General features: G+C 39.5%; 1 protein-coding gene across 2 annotated transcripts in view; it reads left to right on the forward strand.

Annotated features, from left to right (window-relative positions):
* Positions 1-30: 30 nt before the first annotated feature.
* Positions 31-24056, forward strand: part of KAT6A (lysine acetyltransferase 6A) — a 32892-nt gene continuing 8866 nt past the window's right edge. The window contains exons 1-15 of one of the 2 annotated variants that reach the window (XM_056508665.1): positions 31-202; positions 2058-2100; positions 2215-2985; positions 12111-12219; positions 12759-12874; positions 13123-13204; positions 13953-14088; positions 15312-15625; positions 16759-16877; positions 18373-18488; positions 19274-19415; positions 19860-20021; positions 20918-21011; positions 22224-22455; positions 23530-23740. In XM_056508665.1, coding sequence (XP_056364640.1) covers positions 2383-2985; positions 12111-12219; positions 12759-12874; positions 13123-13204; positions 13953-14088; positions 15312-15625; positions 16759-16877; positions 18373-18488; positions 19274-19415; positions 19860-20021; positions 20918-21011; positions 22224-22455; positions 23530-23740 — 2436 coding nt within the window. In that variant the 5' untranslated portion in view covers positions 31-202; positions 2058-2100; positions 2215-2382. The remainder of the gene's footprint in view (positions 203-2057; positions 2101-2214; positions 2986-12110; positions 12220-12758; positions 12875-13122; positions 13205-13952; positions 14089-15311; positions 15626-16758; positions 16878-18372; positions 18489-19273; positions 19416-19859; positions 20022-20917; positions 21012-22223; positions 22456-23529; positions 23741-24056) is intronic. The other variant, XM_056508666.1, reaches the window with a different exon arrangement.

The following is a 24056-nucleotide window of genomic DNA, read 5'->3' on the forward strand; positions in this document are numbered from 1 at the left end:
CCACAGCGCCCCCCGGCGGCCCTCTGTGCCCCACCGCGCTGTTCCGTCGCCTGGCCACCCTCCTCCCCCCGCGGGCTGTTCCACCTCGCGCCCCCCCCGCCCCCCGCCGCAGCGCGCCGGGCCCAAGATGGCCGCCGTGTCAGTTTCGGGCTTCGCTGCCGTCCGGCCTTCACCTCCCGGGTCCCCGTGCTCGCGGGCGTCGGTAAGTAACGCTGGGGGAGCCGCGCCGGCTCGGGTGGTTGATGCCGAGGAAGTCGAGGACAGGCGGTTAGCGAGCTCCGTGGCCTGAGGAAGGGGAAGGCCCGTTGGCCGCTCCAGGCTCGCGGCCTGTTCCGGCCCCGCCGCCGCTCTGCGCCAGGCCCAGCCCCGCCGTCCGCTCCCGCGGCGCTCGCCGGGCCCACGCCTTGGGAGGGTGGCGGTCGCGGCACGGCACGGCACGGGTGAGGCGAGCGGAGCGGTCCGGTCGGGGGTCCGCGAGCTGAGCTCTGTTCAGTATCTGGCGCGAGAGAGCGCGGCTGAGGCCGGTGCGGGCCCAGCCGTACCAGTGCGAGGAGCTGGCCGGGCTGCACTGCCGGTGTCCGGGAGGACGGAGAGCTGCGTGGGGTTCGGCTGTCTGCCGCGGCTGCGGCCTGGCCCCGCTTTTCCCGAATTTCTCGGGGCGAGTCTCTGTGCTGAAGGCAGTGCGCTCCTTGGGGCGCCGTGTGCGGGACCCAGCCTCGGTGGCGATGGGGACGAGCGGTAGCAGGTGCAGGGGTCGCTTGTCACGCAGAGAACGAGTGAGCGAGTGACCCACGGGTGCTGGGACCCTCCCGATGTCGCCCCGGCCTGGCCGGACGGTTGCATAACGCCCTGCGCAGGGAGCTCGGCTGGGAACTGGGAACGGAATCCTTCGGGCCTCGGCATCCCGGCGGGCAGGGGCACCGCCGGAGCGCATCTCTGCTTGCGAGGAGAACAAGTGTCGAGGGCCGTATTTCCGTTTACATCTATTGTCGCAGCATTAAAGAACTCTCGGCAAGCACTGCATCCTTTCTGGTTTAAGCAGTCCTTCAGAATCTTTCCAGTACTGGCCGTGTGGAGCTCTGCTGTTGAGTCTGATGTCTAGATGCAAATGTATTCTGTATGTTGATAAATTCTTCAGTACTTACTAGAAAGCAGACCAGGATAACTATGTTGTCGATGTAGCTCTTGTCTAACAGTTCTCATGAAGAAATTCGTTATTTTTTGTAAAAAACACTTTACAGATCCTTCTCGGTTTGTGTAGTAGTGTATTCCTGAAGTAGAACTTCAGGGCAGCAGACAGTTACCACACCTAGAAAAAGCTATTTTAAAGATAACTAGCTAAAGGCTCTGAAGTAGAGCCTCATACCCTTTCACCAGCATTGTTAATTAGCAGTGTCATAAGCATTCCTTTTAAGCTGTGTATGGTCACCTGTTACTTTGTCCTCAGGTGTTTTCAGTGGGCCTCATCAATACTGAAAATTATGTTGTATTCTTTTATTTATAGCCTTTAAAAGTAGAGCATTTAATTATAATCTCTAGCTGTGTTTCTTCATGTCTTTCCTTTGTGGAACGACTGTCACAGCTTTTCTTTACAGAAGGGAAACCCATGATTATGCTCCTGAAAGTGCTCTGAAAGTTTCTTGCTGTTTGCTTAAGAGTCTTGGTTCTTCCTATTTTCTATTGAAATTTCAGGCAGTGTCTTCCATGTGTTAAAATTAGTAGACCTACTGCTCTTTTAAGATTTTTTGTTGTGGTTTTCTTTTTCCCCCCCAAATATTAATTTATGTTGTCGTGCTTAGCAGTGATACAAATCTTGGTATAGAGTAATGGATCAGAATGGAAAGGACACTTTTCTCTAGGTTGGGTGGAGTAATTTTGGTGCTGAAGTATGCTTTTATTAGTAGTGAAGATGAAACCTGAAGTATTACTTCAGTATTTCAGAACTGTAGTGGCTTAAAACTCTGCTATATGTTTAACAAATTAACATTGTCTGCTACTTTTTATTCTTCATAACTGGTGTTTTGGTTTTTTTTAGTGTCTCTCTTGTTTTCTTTCAGGCCTAACATTAGAGCTCTTTTGATTGTGAGACCAGAAGCTCAGGTGAGATAATGCTGAAATCTTTATATCGTTGTGGAAAACCTTTCTGTGAAGCTGTTATAGGATTTATTGGAAAGAGTATAGAAGTTTCTAACTGTTTTGTTTTCTTCTCTTCAGTGTGAAAGCAAATAATGTTTGAGAAAGAAGGATTAATTCAGAACAGAAAACGTGTATGCTATGGTTAGCTGGTTCCCATCATTTGAGGATCTGTTTTCTCATCATTTGAAACTCGTTCAGCATCAGGATAAAGGATAACGACTCTATGGATATACAGAATACTTCACCATGGTAAAACTCGCCAACCCGCTGTATACAGAGTGGATTTTGGAGGCAATCAAAAAGGTAAAGAAGCAAAAACAACGACCTTCAGAGGAGAGGATATGCAATGCAGTGTCATCTTCACATGGTTTGGACCGCAAAACTGTTCTGGAACAGTTAGAGTTGAGTGTTAAAGATGGAACTATTTTAAAAGTCTCCAACAAGGGTCTCAACTCCTACAAGGATCCTGATAATCCTGGGAGAATAGCACTTCCGAAGCCTCGGAACCATGGCAAGTTGGATGGTAAACCAAATGTGGACTGGAATAAACTTATTAAACGGGCAATTGAGGGCTTGGCTGAGTCCAGCGGCTCATCCTTGAAGAACATTGAGCGCTTTCTGAAAGGTCAGAAAGATGTGTCTGCATTATTTGGAGGTAGCGCTGCCTCCATTTTTCACCAGCAATTACGATTAGCTGTCAAACGTGCTGTTGGCCATGGTAGGCTCCTTAAGGATGGACCTCTGTACCAGCTCAACACTAAAGCAACCACTAATGCTGATGGGAAGGAGAGTTTTGAATCTCTTTCCTGTCTTCCTCCAGTATGTCTCCTTCCCCATGAAAAGGATAAGGTAAGAAACAGTTTTTTGCATGGTCGTTTTCTTGTGATCGATGGAATGTGTCAGTATAGAGTTGTAATTTGAGGCCCATGATCTTGAATTTGGTATGTTAGAAGTTACAAATGTGTATTTAGGATCCCATTATATCAAATTTTCTAAACATGAGAGGAAATGTAATGGATTGTAATTTGTACTTTGGACCAGAAAACTGCAGATGAGCTACTGTGGGGAATTTACAGCACTTGTGTGCAGTGGAACTGAAGGTATGGTAACAGGCTTGCTGTAGGTGTGTCAGCAAAAGATAGGCAGTAAGCCTCCTGTCTTGGAGGTGAGGTGAATTTGCAAAGCAAACTTGAGATGATCTCCTACTTTCACATTTTTATTTGTCTGCCATTTCTTCTTTCTATTTGAATTCAGGTAACAGAGAAGCATTGTTTAGCAATTGCCACCTAATGCTGTCTTAGAGGCTTTCTTTATAATGGTCAAAGGACTTTCTGTCCCAGAACCTCTTTGTTGTGAAATAGGAAGAAACCTCTTCTGGTGGAGGGTGTTCCTACCTGCGACAGAGGGTTGGAGCTGGATGACTTTTAAGGTCCTTGCCCACCCAAGCCATTCTGTGATCTAGAGAGCATGGAGATGCTGGAATGAGCACTCAAGGACTTGTGCATCCTCTGCCCCCTCCCCTCTCCCCCGTTTTAAGTATAAGTTCTATATAAAAAACAAAGTATCTTTTTCCTGTTGCTTTCTCTTTTTTTTCCTGATTTTCCCCTCCTTTCCGCCATACTTCTGCATTCCTGAGGTCATTGATCCTCTGCTCTAACCTCAAGATGAAGTTGTTGGAGTGAAATTCATACCCAGTCAGTATCTTTTCTGTTACTGTGAGCACAGAGTAAAACAGAAGCTTGTCTTTGTTTACTGAAGATCAATTTGCCAGTGATTCATACATTTGCGCTACTTGTCTCTAGGATATCTAGAATGTGAAAATTATTCTTTTTTATCCTAAAGAGATATATTTCTCAGCAGAATGGGAAGTTTTTGGATGGTATAAATATTCTGTTCAGGGATGAGTTCTTTGGGTGTGTCCTACTCATGGTTTTTGAAGTCAGTTTCACTCTCTGGTTAAAGATGCTTTAATGATCTATTAGGATTTGAAGATTTAAAACTGCTGTGGGAGTCTTCTTCCTAAAGAAAATAAAATCTGCACAGCTGCTTTATCACCAGTAAAGTTTCCATGAAGTTCTAATTTAACTGTAGGAGCTTTACTGTGGACACAGTACTTGTCAGTGTGTTGTGCTGTGGGCTGGCGTAATGTAGGAAGTATTACTATGCTGAAAATTCCAGTGTTCTGTCTACAGGTGTTTTCTATGTAGGTCTCCAACTTTTTCTATAATGAAATCAGTATAGCTGTAAAATGTCGTGAAGACTGGATATAAACAAACCTGGCGCATGAGGTGGCTGGATTGAGAGAGTATTGGTAACAGATGATAATAGTGACTGTACATATTATTAACACAGCATGTTTCACAGCCTATTCAGCTTCCCTGTAATGTGCCAAAACTCAGGAGTAGCTTGATATTCTTTGAGATTAATTGTTCCCTGCACTTTCCTTAAAATGTTATAAATCGGTGTGGTGAATGGTGGTATGAGCTACTGAATGTACTCTGGGATTTGTTTTTTGCTCCCCTGGAAAAATAGAAATTTTGCAAGGGATTTTTTCAATTCATTCTTCTGAGTTTTTGTGTCTGCGTGTCTGTGCTTAACCCTAGATTTCTGCTCTTCATGTACTGTCTCTGTGCTGCATAACTCAGGCAGAGTTTCATACTAGTTTCTGAAGTAATTTTGAAGATACTATGTTAAAACATGTAGATTCTGCCAGTATTGATTGAGTGGCAAGTCAGGCCTTCCTTTTTGCCAGCAGTATATCTAGATCCCAGAACATAAACTCACATGAAGCCAAGCTTCTTGTATCTTTTTCGAAAGTTCGTATGCTATGAGGGCATCATAGTTGTTTTGAAGGCCTCTAAACATACAATAGCTATTGCTATATTGTGCCTGTTTAACATTAAAAATTGTTAATTCCATGTCTTAAATGAAAGAACTGTCTGATTACTGGTAAAAGGTTATTTTTTGATTTATTTGTGTGGGGCGAAGTACACAAATGATCTGCAACCAGAATGCTGTGATTGCGTATTGAGAGCTCACCCATCTCTTCAAGGGCAGTTCAAGCTTAGGCTCCCAGCTAGAGGAGGACTAGGATTCACTCTCTTCCAGCTGGTTCTGGGCAAGAGAAGTCTGTAGTTATGTCTAAAAAAACCTTCTGGCCTCCATCTGTACACTGTGTAGCTCTGGAAACACAAGTGTTAAAAAAAATTGCTTTGAACTTTATTCACTCGATTAATGAACAGGTGAAGTAGCTCTTGGTAATTGAGCCAATCTAAGCAGGTCCTAAATACTATTGCTGTGGACACCTGTGAATGGATGTTATAGAATGGGGCTGAACAGTACCAAGAGTCGTGCTGGCAGTGTCTGGAGCCATGATAACTTAGAGGCAAAGCTTGTCACTGTGAGAAGATACCAGATGTTACGATGCATACCTGTGTCAATGAGTACCACTGTGGAGGAGGTATTTTTTTCAGCAGTGTTCTCTGACACAATTTCAGCAGAAGCTGAGTTTAGGATAGCAGATTAAAAAGCAGGAGACTAGTGTAATATATTGGCCAGATCCCTGTTGTCAGTCCGTTATGTCCGGTAGATTATTGACAGATGTGGAATGACATCTCTCTGAAGTTACGCTAAAAAAGAAATTGTATTTACTATGGAGCTTTAAGGGCTAGTCAAGCAGAGAGGAGAGTGAATGAATGCTGGAGAGTGTTGATAAAGAAACAAACAGCTTGATTCCAGTGTTAGCTTTGTTGTGTAGGAAGGGAAGAAACAGCAGAGAGAATGAGGACCGGTCATTCTGTTCCTGCTTTCTTCCTAGTTTCCCAGCAATTTTATCTTCAGTCATAGTGAAGGTGGAAAAAAGTTAAAAAGCAATAGTTATTAAATGAAGTACTGCAATTTTAGTCGAAAAATAGGTTCCATGTTCTTAAGTCCAAACAGGGAGTCAACAAAATCTGGTGAACAAACACTATGTGTGACAGACTGTTGAGTCCTTCAGTCTCTGTGAAGTAGGTGGGTATTTGCTTGTTCAAGGATCTCAAACTACATTTATCCTCGTGAGTTGTGATTAAGTCATGTTGGCCTCTAGTCCACCTATTTATGTTTTTTCTGTATTTGATGTATAAATCTTAGTTTTTCTTTCCTCACCGATATTTTTCTGATGTATGAACACCTTTCCTCGGAGCAGCTAATAATACTGCTTCTGGCATTAGATGAGAGGTTGCAACATTGCTTATTTAAATGTTCAAGAATTGGGCAGTCTACCCATTGTTACTGCTGTTGTAAATCTGGACTTGTAATGAGATGCAAAAGAAAGGAAGGAGAAGGATGTCCAAGAAGAATGACCTTTGAGTAGGAAACAGAATCCCATTTCTAATATATTTGCTTGTTTTAAGGTACTTTTGAAGGTTAGTTAACCAGTCTGTGGACCTATGCATGAAAAATAGCTTCTGGTTTGAAAATACTAAAAACCGAAAGGTATTCTGAACTATAAAAGAAGTCAACGTTTTTCCCCATTTCTGCTGAACTGTCCCATATGATCTTAAAAGTCCAGAAAAATTGGTGTCGGATATTGCCTTTAGATGAGTGTGTGTATAGGTTTGACTTCATTTAGAATTCATGAACAGTATACAGCCTCTCCCAGCATTAAGTTTCTCCTCAGTCTTTGAGACTCAGTTCTAGATATATAGTAATAAGTGTTTTGATTGTAGTGCTGGATCTCTGAATTTGTTGGGGCTCATAGTGAATTCCTTGAAGGTGTGCATGGAAGGAAGGAAGGTAATTCTGCTGTTGGGCATTGCAGTGACAACTTTAGAAGCTGCTAATCATTAAGCTGCATGCAAAGTCTTCAGGGCAATCTCAGGAACAAGTAGATGCACTTGCTTAGTGCTGCCACCAATGGTATTTTTTTCCTTCAAAATGTACAACCATAAAATGTTCTGACTGACTTCACCTGGCTTTGCAAATTCAGGATACCTTTGTATGGGTTTGTCGCTCAGCAACAGACCTGTTCATAAAAAGTTTTATCAGCATGTGTTTGGGTTTTTGCCACACCTGCTGTATAAGGCTGCCTGTGTGGTGCTGGGAGAGAAAACAGCATGTAGTGACTATGGGACTTGGTTAAGTGTTACTGTGAAGAGTGGCATATTGAGCAGTGAATTTTGATAGTGAAGACTTAACGTGTAGAATGTTTTTGTTCTCTCCTTTTTATGCTCAAGGTGGTAGAGGTTCAAAAACTGAGTAGGATTTGGTATCACAGTTGAACTTGTGTGGGTATCCTGGGTAAACTACAAGCAGACTTGAATCACATAGTGATCTTTAATTAACAGCTCCTCTTCTCTGGTATCATAATTATGTGAGGCTCTGTATTCTGTTAAATATGTTTTTCCATTTTCTAGCTGAAGTATTTTCCATTATTTTAGGGGTGCTGCTAGACTTGGAAGTTAAGCAGTTTCCAGTATTTAAAGATAGAATAATTACCTCTATGCACAGACATTACTTAGGTTTTAACAAAGCCTTATCCCCAAAATAACTTATTTCTAGAAATCAAAGTAAATGTTGAAGTTCCTTTTTTTTAAGTATTGTGGAATACAAGGGGGTTTTTTTCAGTGAGAGGACTTAAGATAGTAGCTTGCTCTTAATTTGAGGGGGGTGTTTTTCTTTTGCAGCTGTGGCTTAGAAATATTTTTTGATCTAAAATAGAATAATATAATAATCTTTCACTCTCAAGACAACATCCTATATTTTCTTGAAAATTATGAAGCTGGGACAGACTTTATTTGAGAGCTCACAGGATATTATTTGAGTAAAGAAAACTTCAGTAACTTGAACTGCTAGGCTTCTGAATCAGTGTCAAGTGAAGGGAGCTTCTTCATAGTGCAGAGAAGGAAATCTGAGCCTCTCTTTCCCCTCACCGTCCTGAGTTTGCAGTCAGGAAGTCTTAGCATGTGATTCTGATTGTGACTAACAAATCTTGAATAGTTTTAATCCTCAGATTACAGAACTTGTTAATTCTGGGAAGGTTGTTTAACAATCGTCTGTCCAAGCATTTCCAGTTGACATTCTGTGAAGTTTTTACTGTATCTGGTAGTAAGATAATTTCTTCAGTTTGACTGTCGGCCCCAGATACTATTTACATTGCTTTTTTGCATTGGTTTCCAGATATCAATAATCACTGCAGAAAATGCAGCCTGTGTATACCTCACTAGTATCCAAGCTATCAGCCTTCGCACTTGGCTTTACTCTTGTAGCAGCATTTCAGATTTTCTCTCCGTTGTATTAGACTTTCCTCAAACAGCAGCACTTATTTTAAATGTCCTTTAATTTTTCTATTTAAATGACCCTATATGTTTCTCTTAAGAAGAGGTATGTATTTCATGCTTGTTCCTTTCTTCTGTATGCCATTTCATATTTGTTTTAATGTAGTCTCGTGTTTTAGGCCATCTTTCTGCTAAATTAATATGCTTCTTCCTTTCAAATGAGATTCAACAAGTGAATTGGAGACAATATCCATTTATACAGACAAACATACATGTGTATGTTTCGGTAATAGCTTTTCTTGGGTGTTTTAATATATTCAGCGTTGTTTTCTTGAGTAAAAACAGTATTTTAAGGGATTTCTGTTTTTACTCTCAGTTGCTTATTTTTTTTCTTCACTCTACGGTCTGGAGGGAACATTAAGAGTTGTGATTTGGTAACTTATATAGAAAAAGGGTTAGTTACTAACTGTTGCTGCTACAAGTTGATATTATTGAATAGTATTTCCTAAATTCTGCAGCTTTCTCCATATACAGCAAAAACGCCCACATGATTTGTAAAATTACTTTGATGATATGAAATTCATTGGTTCTGATTTTATTGAGGCATGGAACTGGATCAGTTTTCCTCTCCAGCCACTGATCCAAAAGGCATTTAATCCAGGCTTTGTGATGTCATGCTCACTTGAAACATGTTTCCTCATGTTTTAAATAATTTTTACATGTGGTGTAGGTTGTACTTTCCCTCTGTCTTTTCTGGTTCATCTGCTCTTGCCAGGAGCTACAGCTTTTGAGGGAAACCTTTGCAACAGAATGGGCTGTTTGAAGTGAGGAGTAATGATTTGTCACTTGCTTAAAAACAGACACACAAGAAAGCATTATCTAGTGTGAATTCTCAGAAGTCATCTACGGTTCTTCTAGGGGGTCTTAAAGAGCAAAGCAAAAAAAATGTTACTGTGAGTGTATGTGTTTCTTTTATGCTGGTTTAAATTCTATTCCCACTCGATTCCAACCACAGTGACTACCAGAAACATGTATGTGATGATGGGACAAAGATAGTCCTGGTATCTGGTGAGCCCTAGTTGGTATTAAAACATCTGTAAAGTGCTTTAACATTACTGACAAGTGAGCATTGGGACATTGTGGCATGCCAACTTGACTGAGTTTTGAGGCATTTCCTAACCTCACTTCTCCTGAATTAAGAGGACTACAAAGCCGATAGGTTGGACAAAACCGAGATTGTGAAATTACTACACTTCTTCCATAGGCACTTCTCCATAGGTGCCTTTAGGAGAGCATACAGTCTGAGAATCTTTAAGGAGCATTTAGTTTCTAGAAACCCTTTGTATAGTAACAGCATGTGCTGAGAGGCTGGCAGGCTGTAAGACGCTGTCAGTCCAATTTGTTCTGGCTCCCTCCCTCGCTGAATCTGGTGACATCACACAGATAGATGTGCTTGCTAGCAAAACAGCAGAAGGAGTTGAATGTCTGCCAAAAATTTTCAGTATGAAACTGAGCTGCCTGCTTCCAGTCTTGTTTTCACTAATCTTTCATTGTGTGCTTGCATTTTTCACTTGCCAGGATGTTCTTTGCTGAACAAACACAGCAGCAGTGAAATCTCTCCGTACTTAGTACAACAGTCTCACACAGAAGCTTTGGAAGAGTAGCCTGATTTCCACATTCAAAATCATTCCAATTTAATTAATTATTCTAAAACATTTTGAATTCTAGTAGAGCCTTTCCCCAAACTATAGATGTTTTGGGGTTTTTTAAAATGTGATTAAAGTGTTTGCTTGCAGCTTGCCAGGGGTAGTAAATGCAGGAAACATTGAAGCTGTGAAGGATAGTTTTTGAGCTGGTTCCAAATCTAGATAGTGTTTACGTGTGGGCATGAACAGGGTATGCACAAATACTGGCTGGAACAGAAAAGAATTACTATCTTAGGCTGTTGACTGTCTATAAAACTGTATTTGATTAAATGAATTGTTCATTAACTTCCTGCAGAGGATATATGAAATAATTTTATTTCTCCCCTAAAAAGTTGCATGAGTGTTACAGCTTTCCTTTCAAAAGGCAGAACGTAAAAGTAATTCCTGAAATCTTGATTCCAAAGAAATTAAAGCACTGGCTGAACCTTCATACGCAAGGTTCTTTTCCTCCCTCTAAACCTGATAGTGACTGGAAGCAGCTAGATGTCTGGCACCTAGAGCCCAGTCATGAAAAAGAGAACAGTTTGTGTGCAGTAGATCCCCTCTCTCTGTTAGAAGAGGATAGGGAATCCCTGCATAGCTTATTTCAGCTCCAGTTGCTCTGGTGGCTGTGGCTGGAATGATACTCCTGTGGGCAGTAAAGGTGCTTGCTTCCCCCTCCCACTTGGATAGTAATGATTTGTGTGCTTGGCATAACTAGCTAAAGTTGTCTTGTTTTCTCTGTTTCTCAAAAGGAGCAAAAGCTGCAATCCTTCAATTAACTAATCCTGTGAACATATTCCAGACTGAAGTGGTTTGATGGGAAGGTGATTTCATATTAGTTTATACTTCAGCATTATTTGGGATTTACCCGAAGGCTAATATAAATACTTGTATTCTAAATAAAGAATGCCAGGCTTTCATTCCTGTTGTGTGGCTAACTTTTGAAACAGCAAATTTCCAAGGTGTTCAAATTGTTTCCATCTAGTGGGCGCTTTAAGGATGACATCTCAGACTGAAAGTGTACTGTGTGTGCTTTGTCTGTACACTGAGTGAAAGGTAGAGCTTTCACGTTTTCAGTTCCTGTATTACAGTAAAATAAACAAACCTGGTGCCTGTAAGAAACTACTCTGGATACAGCTTTGGCTTTGGCTTAGGCAGGGTAAAGGTGCTTGAAATTCTTCTGGCATATGCTTCCATGCAGTAATTAACAGCATACACATATATACCTGCAGAATAGATTCTGAAAAGGTATGTTCGAAATCACTAACTGTAACCTGATACAGCTATACAAAGAATGTTTCTCAAAACTTGCCATGATCTAACATTATTCCCATTTCCGATGTTTTCAATGTGATTTTAGCATATTTTTATTGTATTTTTAAATTCAATTTTGTGTACATATTTGCTCTGGAAATTATCAATCATAGGTTTTAAATGTAGAATTGGATTAGAAAGAATTTTCTAGATAATTAAATCCAGCACTTAATGTTAAGTTACGCCATCCTTTCACTCTTATTAGTTGATCAAGTACCACTTTAAAACAAACAGTTATTGCACTTGCTACATCTTTGATGAGGCTGAATGTCAGTCCTTAAATTTAAAAATGTCCTGATTATTCCAGTCCAAATGTATTGTTGGCTAACTCATATCTATTTCTTACTTTGCTTGTGCTGTGCCTCATCTTAAATACATCTTTTTTCCTACACAATGTCTAACTGCCCTCATAACTTTTTCAGAGAGATCACACCTTTTTATCTGCTTGTAATTGCTAAATAGCATACTCACATAATTTTCTGCAGGAAGATTTTAGTTTTTCATAGCCATGTTAATAGTTGTACAGTTTTTGTGCTTTGGAGTACTAACTTCTATTCAGTTAGTGCTGTATTGAATGTGAGAACCAGGGAAAATCTTTGAGACATGATGTGTATTACATCATGTTTATGTCATATATAAACATCTGTGTCAATTTGTGTATTACAGTTTGCTCCCTTGAGATCCCCAGTGCTCTAACTGTCTGTTTTACTCACAGCCGGTTGCTGAACCAATTCCAATTTGCAGTTTCTGCCTTGGTACAAAAGAGCAAAATCGGGAGAAGAAGCCTGAGGAGCTCATCTCTTGTGCTGACTGTGGCAACAGTGGTAGGTGACCATTGCCAGGGTGCTGGTGTTGCCCTTCCCTGGAGCCAGAGCAGCTGTACCCTGCCTGCTCTGCCCCAAGCACAGAGGGAGTGTGCAGCTAGCGAGAATCCTGACACTTGGGACAGAGAACTCTGCTGTGGTCACTCCTGCTGACCCAGACATGAGAGGAATATGTCAGTTAGTTCAGCTGAATCTTAGGCTTCCAGAGGGGAAACAGTTGAGTTAACCTAGCATAAATAATTCATATGGCTCCTGGAAATTGTTTTTTTTTAATGTGGCAGTGAAGACCAGTTTCATCATGTTTCTCAATTCAGTGATGAAAATTTAGGTTCTTTTGTATGTGGGCCTGCTGTTTGCTATTTAGGGCATTGGTTTGTGTTACAAATAGCTAAGAATAGAAGCACCTAAAAATAGGAATATCTGAATAACCAAAATTCTGGGAATACATCATTGATACAGTAGCCTCTATGTGAGCTATGTATGACCATTAATAGAAGAATAATGATTTTACCAGTAAAATTTTCTCTTTTTTTCTCTAGGTCATCCATCCTGTTTGAAGTTTTCTCCAGAGCTGACAGTTCGAGTGAAAGCCTTGCGATGGCAGTGTATTGAATGCAAAACATGCAGTTCCTGCAGAGATCAAGGAAAAAATGCTGTGAGTAGTGGAGTGTGGATTTAATGATGAGGATACCAGTTTTGTGGCTGTTATATTAAACTACAAAATAAAATTATTTAAGAGGTAAATGTCTGCAGCTTTTATTTTAGTCTGGTAGTCTGAGACCTGTGAAATATCTTGAATTGTCTGTACTTGAAAACTATTTGCCTGTTCTCTGAAATTGTGACAAATTAATGGGGGGCTTGATGCTGATGCACATATAAAGAGAGATTATCTGTCTTCAACAGGATAACATGCTATTTTGTGACTCCTGTGATCGTGGTTTTCACATGGAATGCTGTGATCCTCCTCTTACCAGAATGCCAAAAGGTAAGGACTTTGTGGAGAAAGGGATAATTTAAGATGGTGTTGGAAGAGATCAACAGACAGTGCTTCCACTTATTTGGTCCTCTTTTAGCCACATTTAGCTCATTTTTGTATGGAATTACCTTTCAGGTATTAGAAACCAAAGAAGGGTCAGAACCTCACATCCAAGTTTTTTCACTATCTCCTGTTTCCTGTACGTTACTCTCTGTGAAGGGTTTTGAAAAAGAAAATCTTGAGGTTTGAAGGAATAGAAGAGATCCCTACAAATTAAGATGATCAGCTTTCATTTGCATGAATAACCTTGTACAAAAGAGAGAGACAACTCCTGTGTTTTTGACAGTGGAGTATTCTGGACAAATGAACTTCTCTTTCCAATCAGATTATCTATGAAAGATTCTTCCTTGGTAGTTAGAAGAGAACTTTCATATAATAGATAGTTGGAAGTGGTAGAGTCATAAGCAGATAATGGGATAATTAACCATTAAATCAAGGTTTTCTGATGATGTACTGCCAATTAATGAAACTTCCTTTGTGTTTGGAACTCTTTGGGGGCTGGGGAATATTAACAGGACTTGAGTTTAGATTGTTGAAGCATACGCATAATTCTTCTTACACATCTGTGTGCTAATCAGGGCCTTTCGTACTATTCCTATCATTAATCTCAGAAGGCCTGTGGGCTGTATTTCTCCCTTTTGTCCTATATAGATGTCTCTTGCATTTGGTGATGGTGATGGGGACTTGTGTCTTATAGGTATGTGGATATGTCAAATATGCCGACCACGGAAGAAAGGAAGAAAACTTTTACAGAAAAAGGCAGCACAGATCAAAAGACGCTACGCTAACCCTATAGGACGTCCCAAAAACAGGTTAAAGAATCAAAATACAACGTAAGTCTCTATAAGGAAGAGCAAGATGTGAGATTCTGTAGGACAGTGGGTATTTCTGAGGTCTCTAGTTTACTTTGTGAGAAGTTTTCTTTTACGATTAAGAGCTTTCATTACAGATTTTCTGAAAAGGGCTGTGAAAGACTACAAGTAACCTCAGTGCTTCTTTTGGCCAAGCATTTTTACTCTTTGTAGTAATTCACTAGTTTAGTTTTTTAGTTTATTTTTTAACTATTCCTTACAGTCGTAGGCAAATTTTGCTGTTCATGTATTCTGTTTTGCTGGATGCCTCCTTCTTCCGGCATAATTGCCTTGCTTTGCATTTCCCAAGAGCCCTTCCTGTTGTTTAAAAAAATTAAGTAATCACAATAAAGCATATGAGATTTTTTTTTTGACATATTTAATCTGACACTGCTGCCAGAAAATATTTGGCCCCTTCCTGCTTCCATTCCACATGTTTCTGCATTTGTGGAGAACTCTATTGAGCCAAGACAGATTGTGTTGTTGCAGCCATGTTGTGGTTGTTGTGGGGCAGCTAGCTAGTTGTCTGGGAATTGGATTTGTGTGGGCAGGAATTCTTTGGATAACTGTTCAGCCAAAGTAATTTCCTTGAATTAAGATTGCTGTGCAGTGCTGGTTGTGATGCAGCGCTCTGGACTCTTCAGGGTGCAGAACAGTGAAGGAGCATGTCACAAAAATGTAAGTTTTGACATGAGATCAGCTAAAAAACAGTTGAACGACCAGTTGATTCTAACCAATAGCACCAGAGCATGCTCTGGAAAACAACCTTACAAAATTTAATGCTTCTAAAAACATAGAGGGAGCATCTCTATTAAACTTTTTTTTTTTTTTAATTAGTACAATAACTTTGCATAGAAGAACTCTAAATATAATTCAGAGGAGCAAAAGGAAAACTGTTTAAGATTGCATAAATTGAAGCCTTCTGTGCAATGTATTCATTCTAGTTACTGATTTTAAAATCAGTAAAAATCTATTGTTTATACTCAAATTAGTTTGACATAATGTTCAATGTAGAGAAAAATATTACAGTACTTCTACTGAGATGTTTAAATCCTGTCTCCTGTAGGGTACACAGCCTCTTGATGACTCCTGTATTATTAGATTCTTCAGCTGACGTTTCTGTGTGGTTGATAAATACGTTAGAGAAGGTGGGAGGCCGCCTTACCGTATCTTCTGACCACGTCTCTCCCCTTCTCATCCTTTAGATCCAAAGGTCCTTTCAGCAAAGTTCGCACTGGTCCTGGCCGGGGTCGGAAGCGTAAGATGGCTCTGTCCAGCCAGCCAGCATCATCAGAAGGAGGATACGTGGAGCAGACAGATGTCTTGGACTTCTGCAGAGATGGCAGCAACACTTTGAAGTTTAACAAGAAAACCAAAGGGCTTATAGATGGCCTTACTAAATTCTTCACTCCCTCCCCTGATGGACGAAAAGCTCGAGGAGAAGTGGTAGACTATTCTCAGCAGTATAGGATCAGGAAAAAGGGTACCAGGAAGTCTAGCACTTCAGAATGGCCCACAGGTAAAGATTTTACACCCTGCCAATGTAAGTATCCTGTATACCAAGCAAATGTTCGAAGGGTAGGATGTTGAAGTGCCTGGAATTGTTAGAGGATGGAAACTTCGAGCTGAAAGTTAACACTGGAATGCACTTCTGTTTGGTGCATTGAGGTAGAATACGAGCTGGAAAAATGAATTGATCCTGCAGACTTTAACCTTTTTGTATGTGATGGCAAGGTGTGATGAAGGGTTAAATGATTACAGTGAGGTAGAATGCCCATTGGTAAGGAGGCATTTGCAGACAGCCTAGGAAATGGGCTAAATAATGTCACATTTGAAAGCAATAACATAGGCAGTGGTTCATGAAAATTAGAAGCAGCAAGGTAGAAGTATGAAATGGAAAACAGATAACTAAAACCAGTCTGACTGACCCATAAGTTTCCAATGTATGGATTCATGCAAATGTTTCTCAGGTTTCTCAGCCACAGAGAAGCCTGCTTGTATGGCTTAGCATCTTAGTGCTGAAAACCATCCCTTCCCTTTGGAATGCAGTTCTGCTTTCCTTGGTTTTTCTTCTTTTCTACCTTAAGATATTATCTATGCCTGGACCTTTATTTCATTTCTGTATTCAGCTATTTACAGTTTTGTTGAATGGTTCTGAATTGTTCCTAAGCAGGCAGTGGGAAATATTCCACAATAAATTACTATGTTTATGGCTTTAGAATAGTTACCTGCATTAACCTGGCTGGTGCTGGAAGAACAGCAATGTGACTTAATGCTTTGGGAGTGAGGTGAAGTGTCTGGAGGATTTTGTTAGTTTTTTTGTTCAGATTTGTTTGTTTGTTTGTTTGTTTTCAAAGGGGTGTTTCTAAGGTGATGAATGTAGGTGTCCTTAGTAGTAAGCCATTTATGCCTTCATGGTACTGTGAATATCTAGGTGGTGATGTTTGAACCTGCTTAAATATAGGACAATACTACTTACATTGTCCCAAATCTAGAACGTGTTCTTCCTTTATGGTCCCAAATCTGAATAGAAAGTCCCATAAAAGAAACCTGGTACAGTGTGTGAATACAGCTAGATGTTGTTTGTCACTGCAACAAAAGCAAATACTTTTTGGAAATTTAGGTGAACACATTTTTCTCTCTCATTTACAGACAATCAGGATGGCTGGGATGGAAAGAAAGAAACTGAGGAACGTTTTTTTGGAAGCCAGGATGTCTTAAATGAAAAAGACATGGAGTTGTTTCGAGATATTCAGGAACAAGCGCTGCAGGTAAAGTTAAATTTTCAGTGTCTGGCAGTAGGTACCATATTTGTAAAAGAAATTTAAACAAATCTAAAGCCACCGCCCCAACAACAAAATAACACTAAGAAACACAAACTTCAGATGAGTCAGTCTGTCACAGAAACTAATGTGCTTGGTTTCTGCTGCTTCAGAGTGATGGGCTGAGCTGAAGGATAATATAAAAGTGAACATAAGAGTGTAAGGTGACTGAAAAGCCTTGGGGGCTGTGGCTTTAGTCCTCTCAGAATGTTAAATAACTGGTAAAACATGTGGACTATGAAAACAGTTAAATATGGGATGGTTTTCTAGCAGCATGGATCACATAGAGTCTCTGAGTAGTTAAAGCATTCTTTTTCTAGATACTTTAACTCCTTGTGGAACAGGATAGAGCATTGCTGTTTGTGTCTGTGTGCACGTGGATAGATGTTTACCAATAGAGGTTGCTGTTTCTTTGCATCTAGAGCTCCATGAAATGTGGATGCCTAGGACTAGATCCTGAGGCGACTTTTGCCAATTCCAGTCCTGCTTAGGAAGCTTAGCAAGATGTTAATTTGGAATGTTGCCTTTCAAACACTAACCCGTTGTCCTGGGTATAGATAGCTGTCTCATTCTGCTAGCATAAATTTGCATATAGGTAATTCACTGGTACTCTTCACATTAGTTGCTGACCTTCTCCATGAAGTGTTTTCATTTGTTAGTAACTTCAGTCCATGTTGTTCATATTATAATGCAAGGCTAGTAGGAATAGTTGGATTTCTATAATTCTGTGAGTGACAGTCTTCTGAGATAAAATCTTCATGAGCTGAGAAAAGTATTTGTTTTCTTTTAAAGTAGAGCATTTAGTATCCCTATTTTTAGTTGCTGTATAAAATACACGGTTACTATCAGAGGAACAGGGGAAATAAAGGTTGTATAAATAGTTTAAAATACTCTATTTGTATTTTTTTCTTCTAATAAATGTGAGGTTTTTCTTTAATTCTTCAGCACTTGTGATGATAAGCAGGTACCTGCATCCTGAATATTGGTTTGGTAGCTGCTACATTCACAGTAGTCCATCTAGTCTCAGAGCTGGGAAGATGCTAATGTGTAATGTTAAATACTCACATATTCTAGTTTTTAACCTCAGGAGCAGCTCATGTTTCTGTTCTTACTATTGAAATAACAAGAAAGAGAATTACAGCGAGACTCAAACTTAGTCTTCTATTAATTTATATTTAAAATTATGACACGCAACACCATGAATGGTAGTGGAGATACATGGTATAATGATGTTTATTAATTATTTCTTGTTGTGAATCACATGATTCCTTGAAGTGTGACTGGTACTGGTTTTTAGTGTCAGAGAGCAACATCTGCTTCTTCCTAATTAGCAGTGAGTTCGAGCAGGATGGTCTGTGTAGATTAAAATGTTTTAATTTATTTAATCTTAAAAGTCTTTCACTTGGAAATTCATGAAAACTTGGGTTTTTTTCCCCTTGCATAGAAAGTAGGGGTGACTGGGCCCCCTGATCCACAAGTCCGCTGCCCTTCTGTTATTGAATTTGGCAAGTATGAAATCCAGACCTGGTACTCCTCCCCATATCCACAGGAATATTCCAGGTAAGACTCTGCTTTGTTCTTCTTTAGTGTTTATGGGAAAGTTGTACTCCAGCAGTCATAGAAATCTGGTAGTTTCCATATTTTGGTGTCTGAGAGATTGTTCTGTGCTGCACACATAGTTGCTTTGCTATTACCTTGCTTAAGAACTTTGCAAATTGTCTGAACTGCAAACTCTGTACTTTGTTCAGAAAGAGGGATGGTTTGTAAGGGCTATAGCTAGAGGAAGAAAATTTAATGAAACTCTTTGTTCTGCCGTTTAATAAGAGCATGTGGTCTGTCATGAGGAATTATTCTAGCTGTACAAAGACATTCCTAACCAAGCTAGAGTAAATAAATGGAGTTAAATCACAATAATTTTGGGATACTTGCATTCCAGTTGTTCGTGTCAGTGTAATATGTAATAGGGTTTTAAAGCAAACGGGTAGGTGGTGGTGTGACCCATCACTCAAGGGTATGTACATATTTATCTCATCCATCCTAGCATCATTAGTGCAAAATTGGGAGGGGTTACTGGTTTTTTCCTAGGATTTTAATCTATTTCTCCTAGCATAAGTTAATAATGTAAATGTAATTTTGCAGAACATTAAGGGCATTTTTTTAATACGCATTTGTTACAGAATAGTGTCATGACTTTAACCATGGTAAGGTGGTTTTGCCCTCATTACCACACACACAAGATCAGGGTATGTTGAGTTTTTCATCAAGTTCCCTATTGGCAGGAGTGAGGAAATTTATACAGAAGTCTCTGTCTTCAGTCTCTGCTCTTTCTTTATCTTTGCTTACAGGCTACCGAAGTTGTACCTTTGTGAATTCTGTCTAAAATACATGAAAAGCAGAACTATTCTCCAACAGCATATGAAAAAGTGTGGCTGGTTTCATCCTCCAGCCAATGAAATTTACAGAAAAAATAATATATCAGTCTTTGAGGTAAGTTAGAAAATGAAGCCACTCTCTCTTACCTATAAAATAGGGTCCTCAGCACCTGATCATGTGATAAATTTTTGATAGTCTTAAAAATCTTCATTCTTGAAACACTGAGTTTCCAAGAGTGAAGAACAACACGCATGCAGCCAGTAGGAACTGACCTTGTGTCTTGATTATTCATCCATAAAACACAGAAGACTCACTTTGTAAAAATCTGGAGTTTTTATTTTACAAAAATTAATTTTAAGTTTTCTCTTAAGCTATTGGATGTAACAGTGACTTTGTCGCAGCCTCCATTCTGTGGAAATTTTAAGTCCTTTGAGATCCTTCCTGTGGCAGAGAAGTCTTCTCTCATGTTAAGACATTTCAAATGTGCATGGATACTCAGGTGAAGCCCGTGCTTGTGTAACAGCAAATGGAGTGACAGAACTTTTCCTCCTGTCTCAGGTTGATGGCAATGTCAGCACTATTTACTGCCAGAATTTGTGCTTGTTAGCTAAACTCTTCTTGGATCACAAGACTCTCTATTATGATGTGGAGCCATTTCTTTTTTATGTGCTGACACAGAATGATGTTAAGGGCTGTCACCTTGTTGGCTACTTTTCCAAGGTAAGTATTTGGGTACGAATTGTTTGGTATGATGAGCAGTGCTGCTTTGGATTCTTTAAATTGTTGTAATTTAGGCTCTTGCATTTTATATAATAAATTATGTAATATAGGTATAGACATCTGTTGCAACCAGCTTTTATTTATATTACATTCGGAGACCACCACCTAGTAAAACCCAAGTTTCCTGTAAACACTAGATAGCATATACTTGCTAAGGAAGTTGTACTGCAGCTAGTAGTTAAAAAAAATCTTTTCAAATTACTTCCTGCTCTTGGTGGAGATAGCATTCCTTGGTAATTCTGTTTATCTCACCTTTTGTTGTGTATATACATTGTTTTCCAAACAAGTTTGGCAACTTTGCACCTGATTTGAAGCCTTTTCTTTATTTTGAGGGAACAGGGCCAAGATTTCAGAAGAACTTTTCTTAAGATTTTTATCCTTAATTTTTTCAATTATTTTAAAATAATTTTATTTGAAGCTTTTTTTTTTTTTTTTTTTTTAGTATTCAGAACAGTAGATATGAGGCTGGATTTTGGTATGTTATGCTTGTAGCATTTAAAGAATCACTGGAAAATTGCATTCTTTTGCAATGAATTTAGCTGCATTCAGATTTATTCTTAGAATATATCTTCTCTGCAGCCCATGTTCTTTATTGTATGCTATCTAAGCAGAAGGTTATGTCAAGTTTTCATTATTTTTGCTTTTCTTATCTGAAATGATTATAGAGTTTTAATATTGTCTCTTTAAAATCTTTCCTTGGCTTTATTGTTCCTAAGAAACTTTGTGGCGTCCTATCTCACTTTTTCTATAGAACTACTTAGCCACTTTTACAAAGCAACTTACACTGTTTCTCACTGATCTGTTTTTCCAATATGATGCTTTTTTTTTTCCAACAGGAAAAACACTGCCAACAGAAGTACAATGTTTCCTGTATAATGATTCTTCCACAATACCAGCGTAAGGGCTATGGCAGGTTCCTAATTGACTTCAGTAAGGAACTTTTTCTTTACTTTTTTTAGTGTGTCTTTTCTTATTTTAAAGGACTTAACAGTAGAAGCAGATACTTTTCAAAATAAAACACACTTCAGGACAAGGCTTCTAAAGCTTATAAAGTCATCTGAACTTGACCATTTACTCTTTTTGTTGAAACTTCAGCTCTAAAGAGAAATTGATAATTTTCTCCTTAATTCCAAAGTTTTCTGTGTAAGCAACTTAAGGTAGAAACTAAAGGCATGTGTCAGTGTAGTGATTTTAGCAGAGGCTTGTCTTGTGCATATAATTCCTTATACAGAAACCGGCAGTAAGGCTGCATGGTCTGTGGGAATCTTCAGCAGCTTGAGGAGGTGAATGAGTGTCTTGAGGAGAAGTGTCTTACATTTTAGTTTAACTTTGAGAGCAATAAAACCAGACATACTTAAGCTCTGAATACTCAGGTAATTCTGAGATTCCTACATGTATCTCAGTAATGTCATGGGAAACTTCCCCTGTAACTGTACATTTCTTTGTTGTGCCTAGGGCAATTTAATACAGCCCTCCCTGTGGACAGACAAGTTTTGGAGTTCATGTTCAGAGGAAAACTCTGCTGGTAGAATTATATCAGAATTGTATCTTTTGTAGATAAGTTTTTGTTCTCCTGAAAATACTGGTGAAGCAAAAGAACTCAAGGATGTATCTTGAGAAATCAACAAATGCAGGTTGTGGTAGAAAGATGGTGAGAAGGCACATTTGCCATGTTCTTCCATTTTGAACCCATGCAATGTATCACAGTCTTAAAATAATGACATCTCTGCAAATGTAGCTTGATATTCTCCAATATGGTCCTAAGTTTGACAGTAGAGAATTTTCAAGAAAATTATTAGTCATATTAGTTTTAAGAGTGTGTTTTTCCTCTTCATTTTCAAAATTGCTATTGCTGTTGTGCTTCTAGCTTGGTGTAGTTTCTAGGTAGGCACCTGCTGCCATCTTGTGGCATTGCCTTTAGTGAGTGTCTGATAGCAGCAGAGTTCAGAAATCTCAAACTCGATCGCTGAATAACAGGAGTTTAAACAAGAAAATAAAAAATTGGCCCCATGACTCGAAGTATCATTCAGAGCTGCTGTCTACAACTTGTAAGCAGCACTAAGCTATTGTTTGAGGCTTTTGTAGAAGTGGGGGTGGAAACAGAGGCTCATATTTTGAAAGTTTTTTCTTGTTTATGTTTAGGCTATTTGCTTTCAAAGCGTGAGGGTCAAGCAGGATCACCAGAGAAGCCCCTGTCAGACCTGGGGCGCCTGTCATATATGGCTTATTGGAAAAGTGTAATATTGGAGTGCCTTTATCATCAACGTGACAAGCAATTAAGCATCAAGAAATTGAGCAAGCTGACTGGAATCTGCCCTCAAGATATCACTTCCACTCTGCATCATCTACGAATGCTTGACTTCCGTAGTGATCAGTGAGTGCAAGAGACTCGTAATCCCAAATACCTTCAGATGTATTTCATTGAAATTCAATGGTGTTTGAAGACAAAACATATCTAATAGACTTGATTTTACTAAAGACTTTAGTGTCCAGATACTCAGACCGTGGTACTCAGGTGCAATGCATAAATCATTCCATGCCAATGCTGGCTCAGATGTCCAGCTGTATCACACTGCAGATGTGGAATTTTGAGTAATTTGCTGCTGTGAGAGCATGTTGCTTTTTTGGTCGTGTTTTTTTGGGATCCCTCAGCCAAATGAGTCTAATACACTCACAAATAGAGAAAGCACAGTAACTTCCCTTCTCTAGAAGCAGATCTGCTCCTTATTTTCAGACAATGAGCAGACAGTTGTTTTCCTCCTTTCCTCTGTCTCAAAAATGCCATAAACTCTGTGGATTAGCATGGAATGCTTGAAGAGGGAGACAGATGGCTGGGAGAGATGAAGTGTGTTGGTATAGAATAGAGGTAGCCTGCTTGCTCAGCCAACAAGTCAGGTGAAATACTGGGCGTTAGTCTTGTTTCAGACCACAGCAGTTTCATGAGTGGGGTTGTATTCTATTCTGTTTGTGATAAAGTTGAAACTTATTTGGAAAACTTGAGAATAGTTTTATGTCTTCAACTCACAGTACACATTTAACCAGTGATATTTATCTTAGATATTTAAACAAAATGCACTGTGGTATTGGGACTGCAAGTTTTCTTGAGCAGTCCTTTTATTTCTCTTCAGTAGCTTTCACCTTATAGTGCCCATTCACCAAATGACATACCCCTTGTCCATAATACAAATGCAGCTAGATGTTACCCATGGAAGGATAATGGCTTCACCATTAACGAGAAGTGGAAAGAATTTTAACATTTCCTCAGTTGTAAGATGCTTTCTCTGGTACTGCAGATGGTACTGAAAATTGTTCTATTTTAATGAGTTTCTGTTCTCTCTGAAGTATTTGTGGCATCGAGGATTGAGAGTAATACAGTTTCTGTAATGTATCTGTTTCACATGGCAGCATGTGCAGTATGTCACCTGATCAGAGTATCATTGCTGTTCAGGTTTGTGATCATTCGTCGGGAGAGGCTCATCCAGGAGCACATGGCAAAGCTCAGAAATAATGTCCGACCTATTGATGTGGATGCAGAATGTCTGCGTTGGACACCTGTTATAGTTTCCAACTCAGTTGTCTCTGAAGATGAAGAAGAGGAAACAGAGGATGGGGAAAATGAAGAGCAACAAAAGCAGAAAGAAAAGGATCCAGAGACCAGCGTAAGAGTGAATCTCTTATTTCTGTGTGGCATGTAGTTTATACTTAATGCTTTTGGAGGCAGCACTAACAAAATTTGAAATGTGAAGCTAGTGCATTTGTCGTAATCATAAAAAGCAATGCAGTCATGGTTAGTTTATGTATCTTTATGGTTTCAGATTAGAAAATAAAACTAGTGAAAACATTGAGGCATAGTCTAAGAGAACAATTTTTGGAAAGGCTGCACTCTTGCATCAGGTAGTGAATGCTGAGTAGAATACTGAGGCAGATTATCTACTGTTACTGTATTTACATTAAACTAATTGTGCATTTTAATGG

Source organism: Oenanthe melanoleuca, chromosome 22 (genome assembly GCF_029582105.1).
Source record: "Oenanthe melanoleuca isolate GR-GAL-2019-014 chromosome 22, OMel1.0, whole genome shotgun sequence".
Taxonomy (NCBI): Eukaryota; Metazoa; Chordata; class Aves; order Passeriformes; family Muscicapidae; genus Oenanthe; species Oenanthe melanoleuca.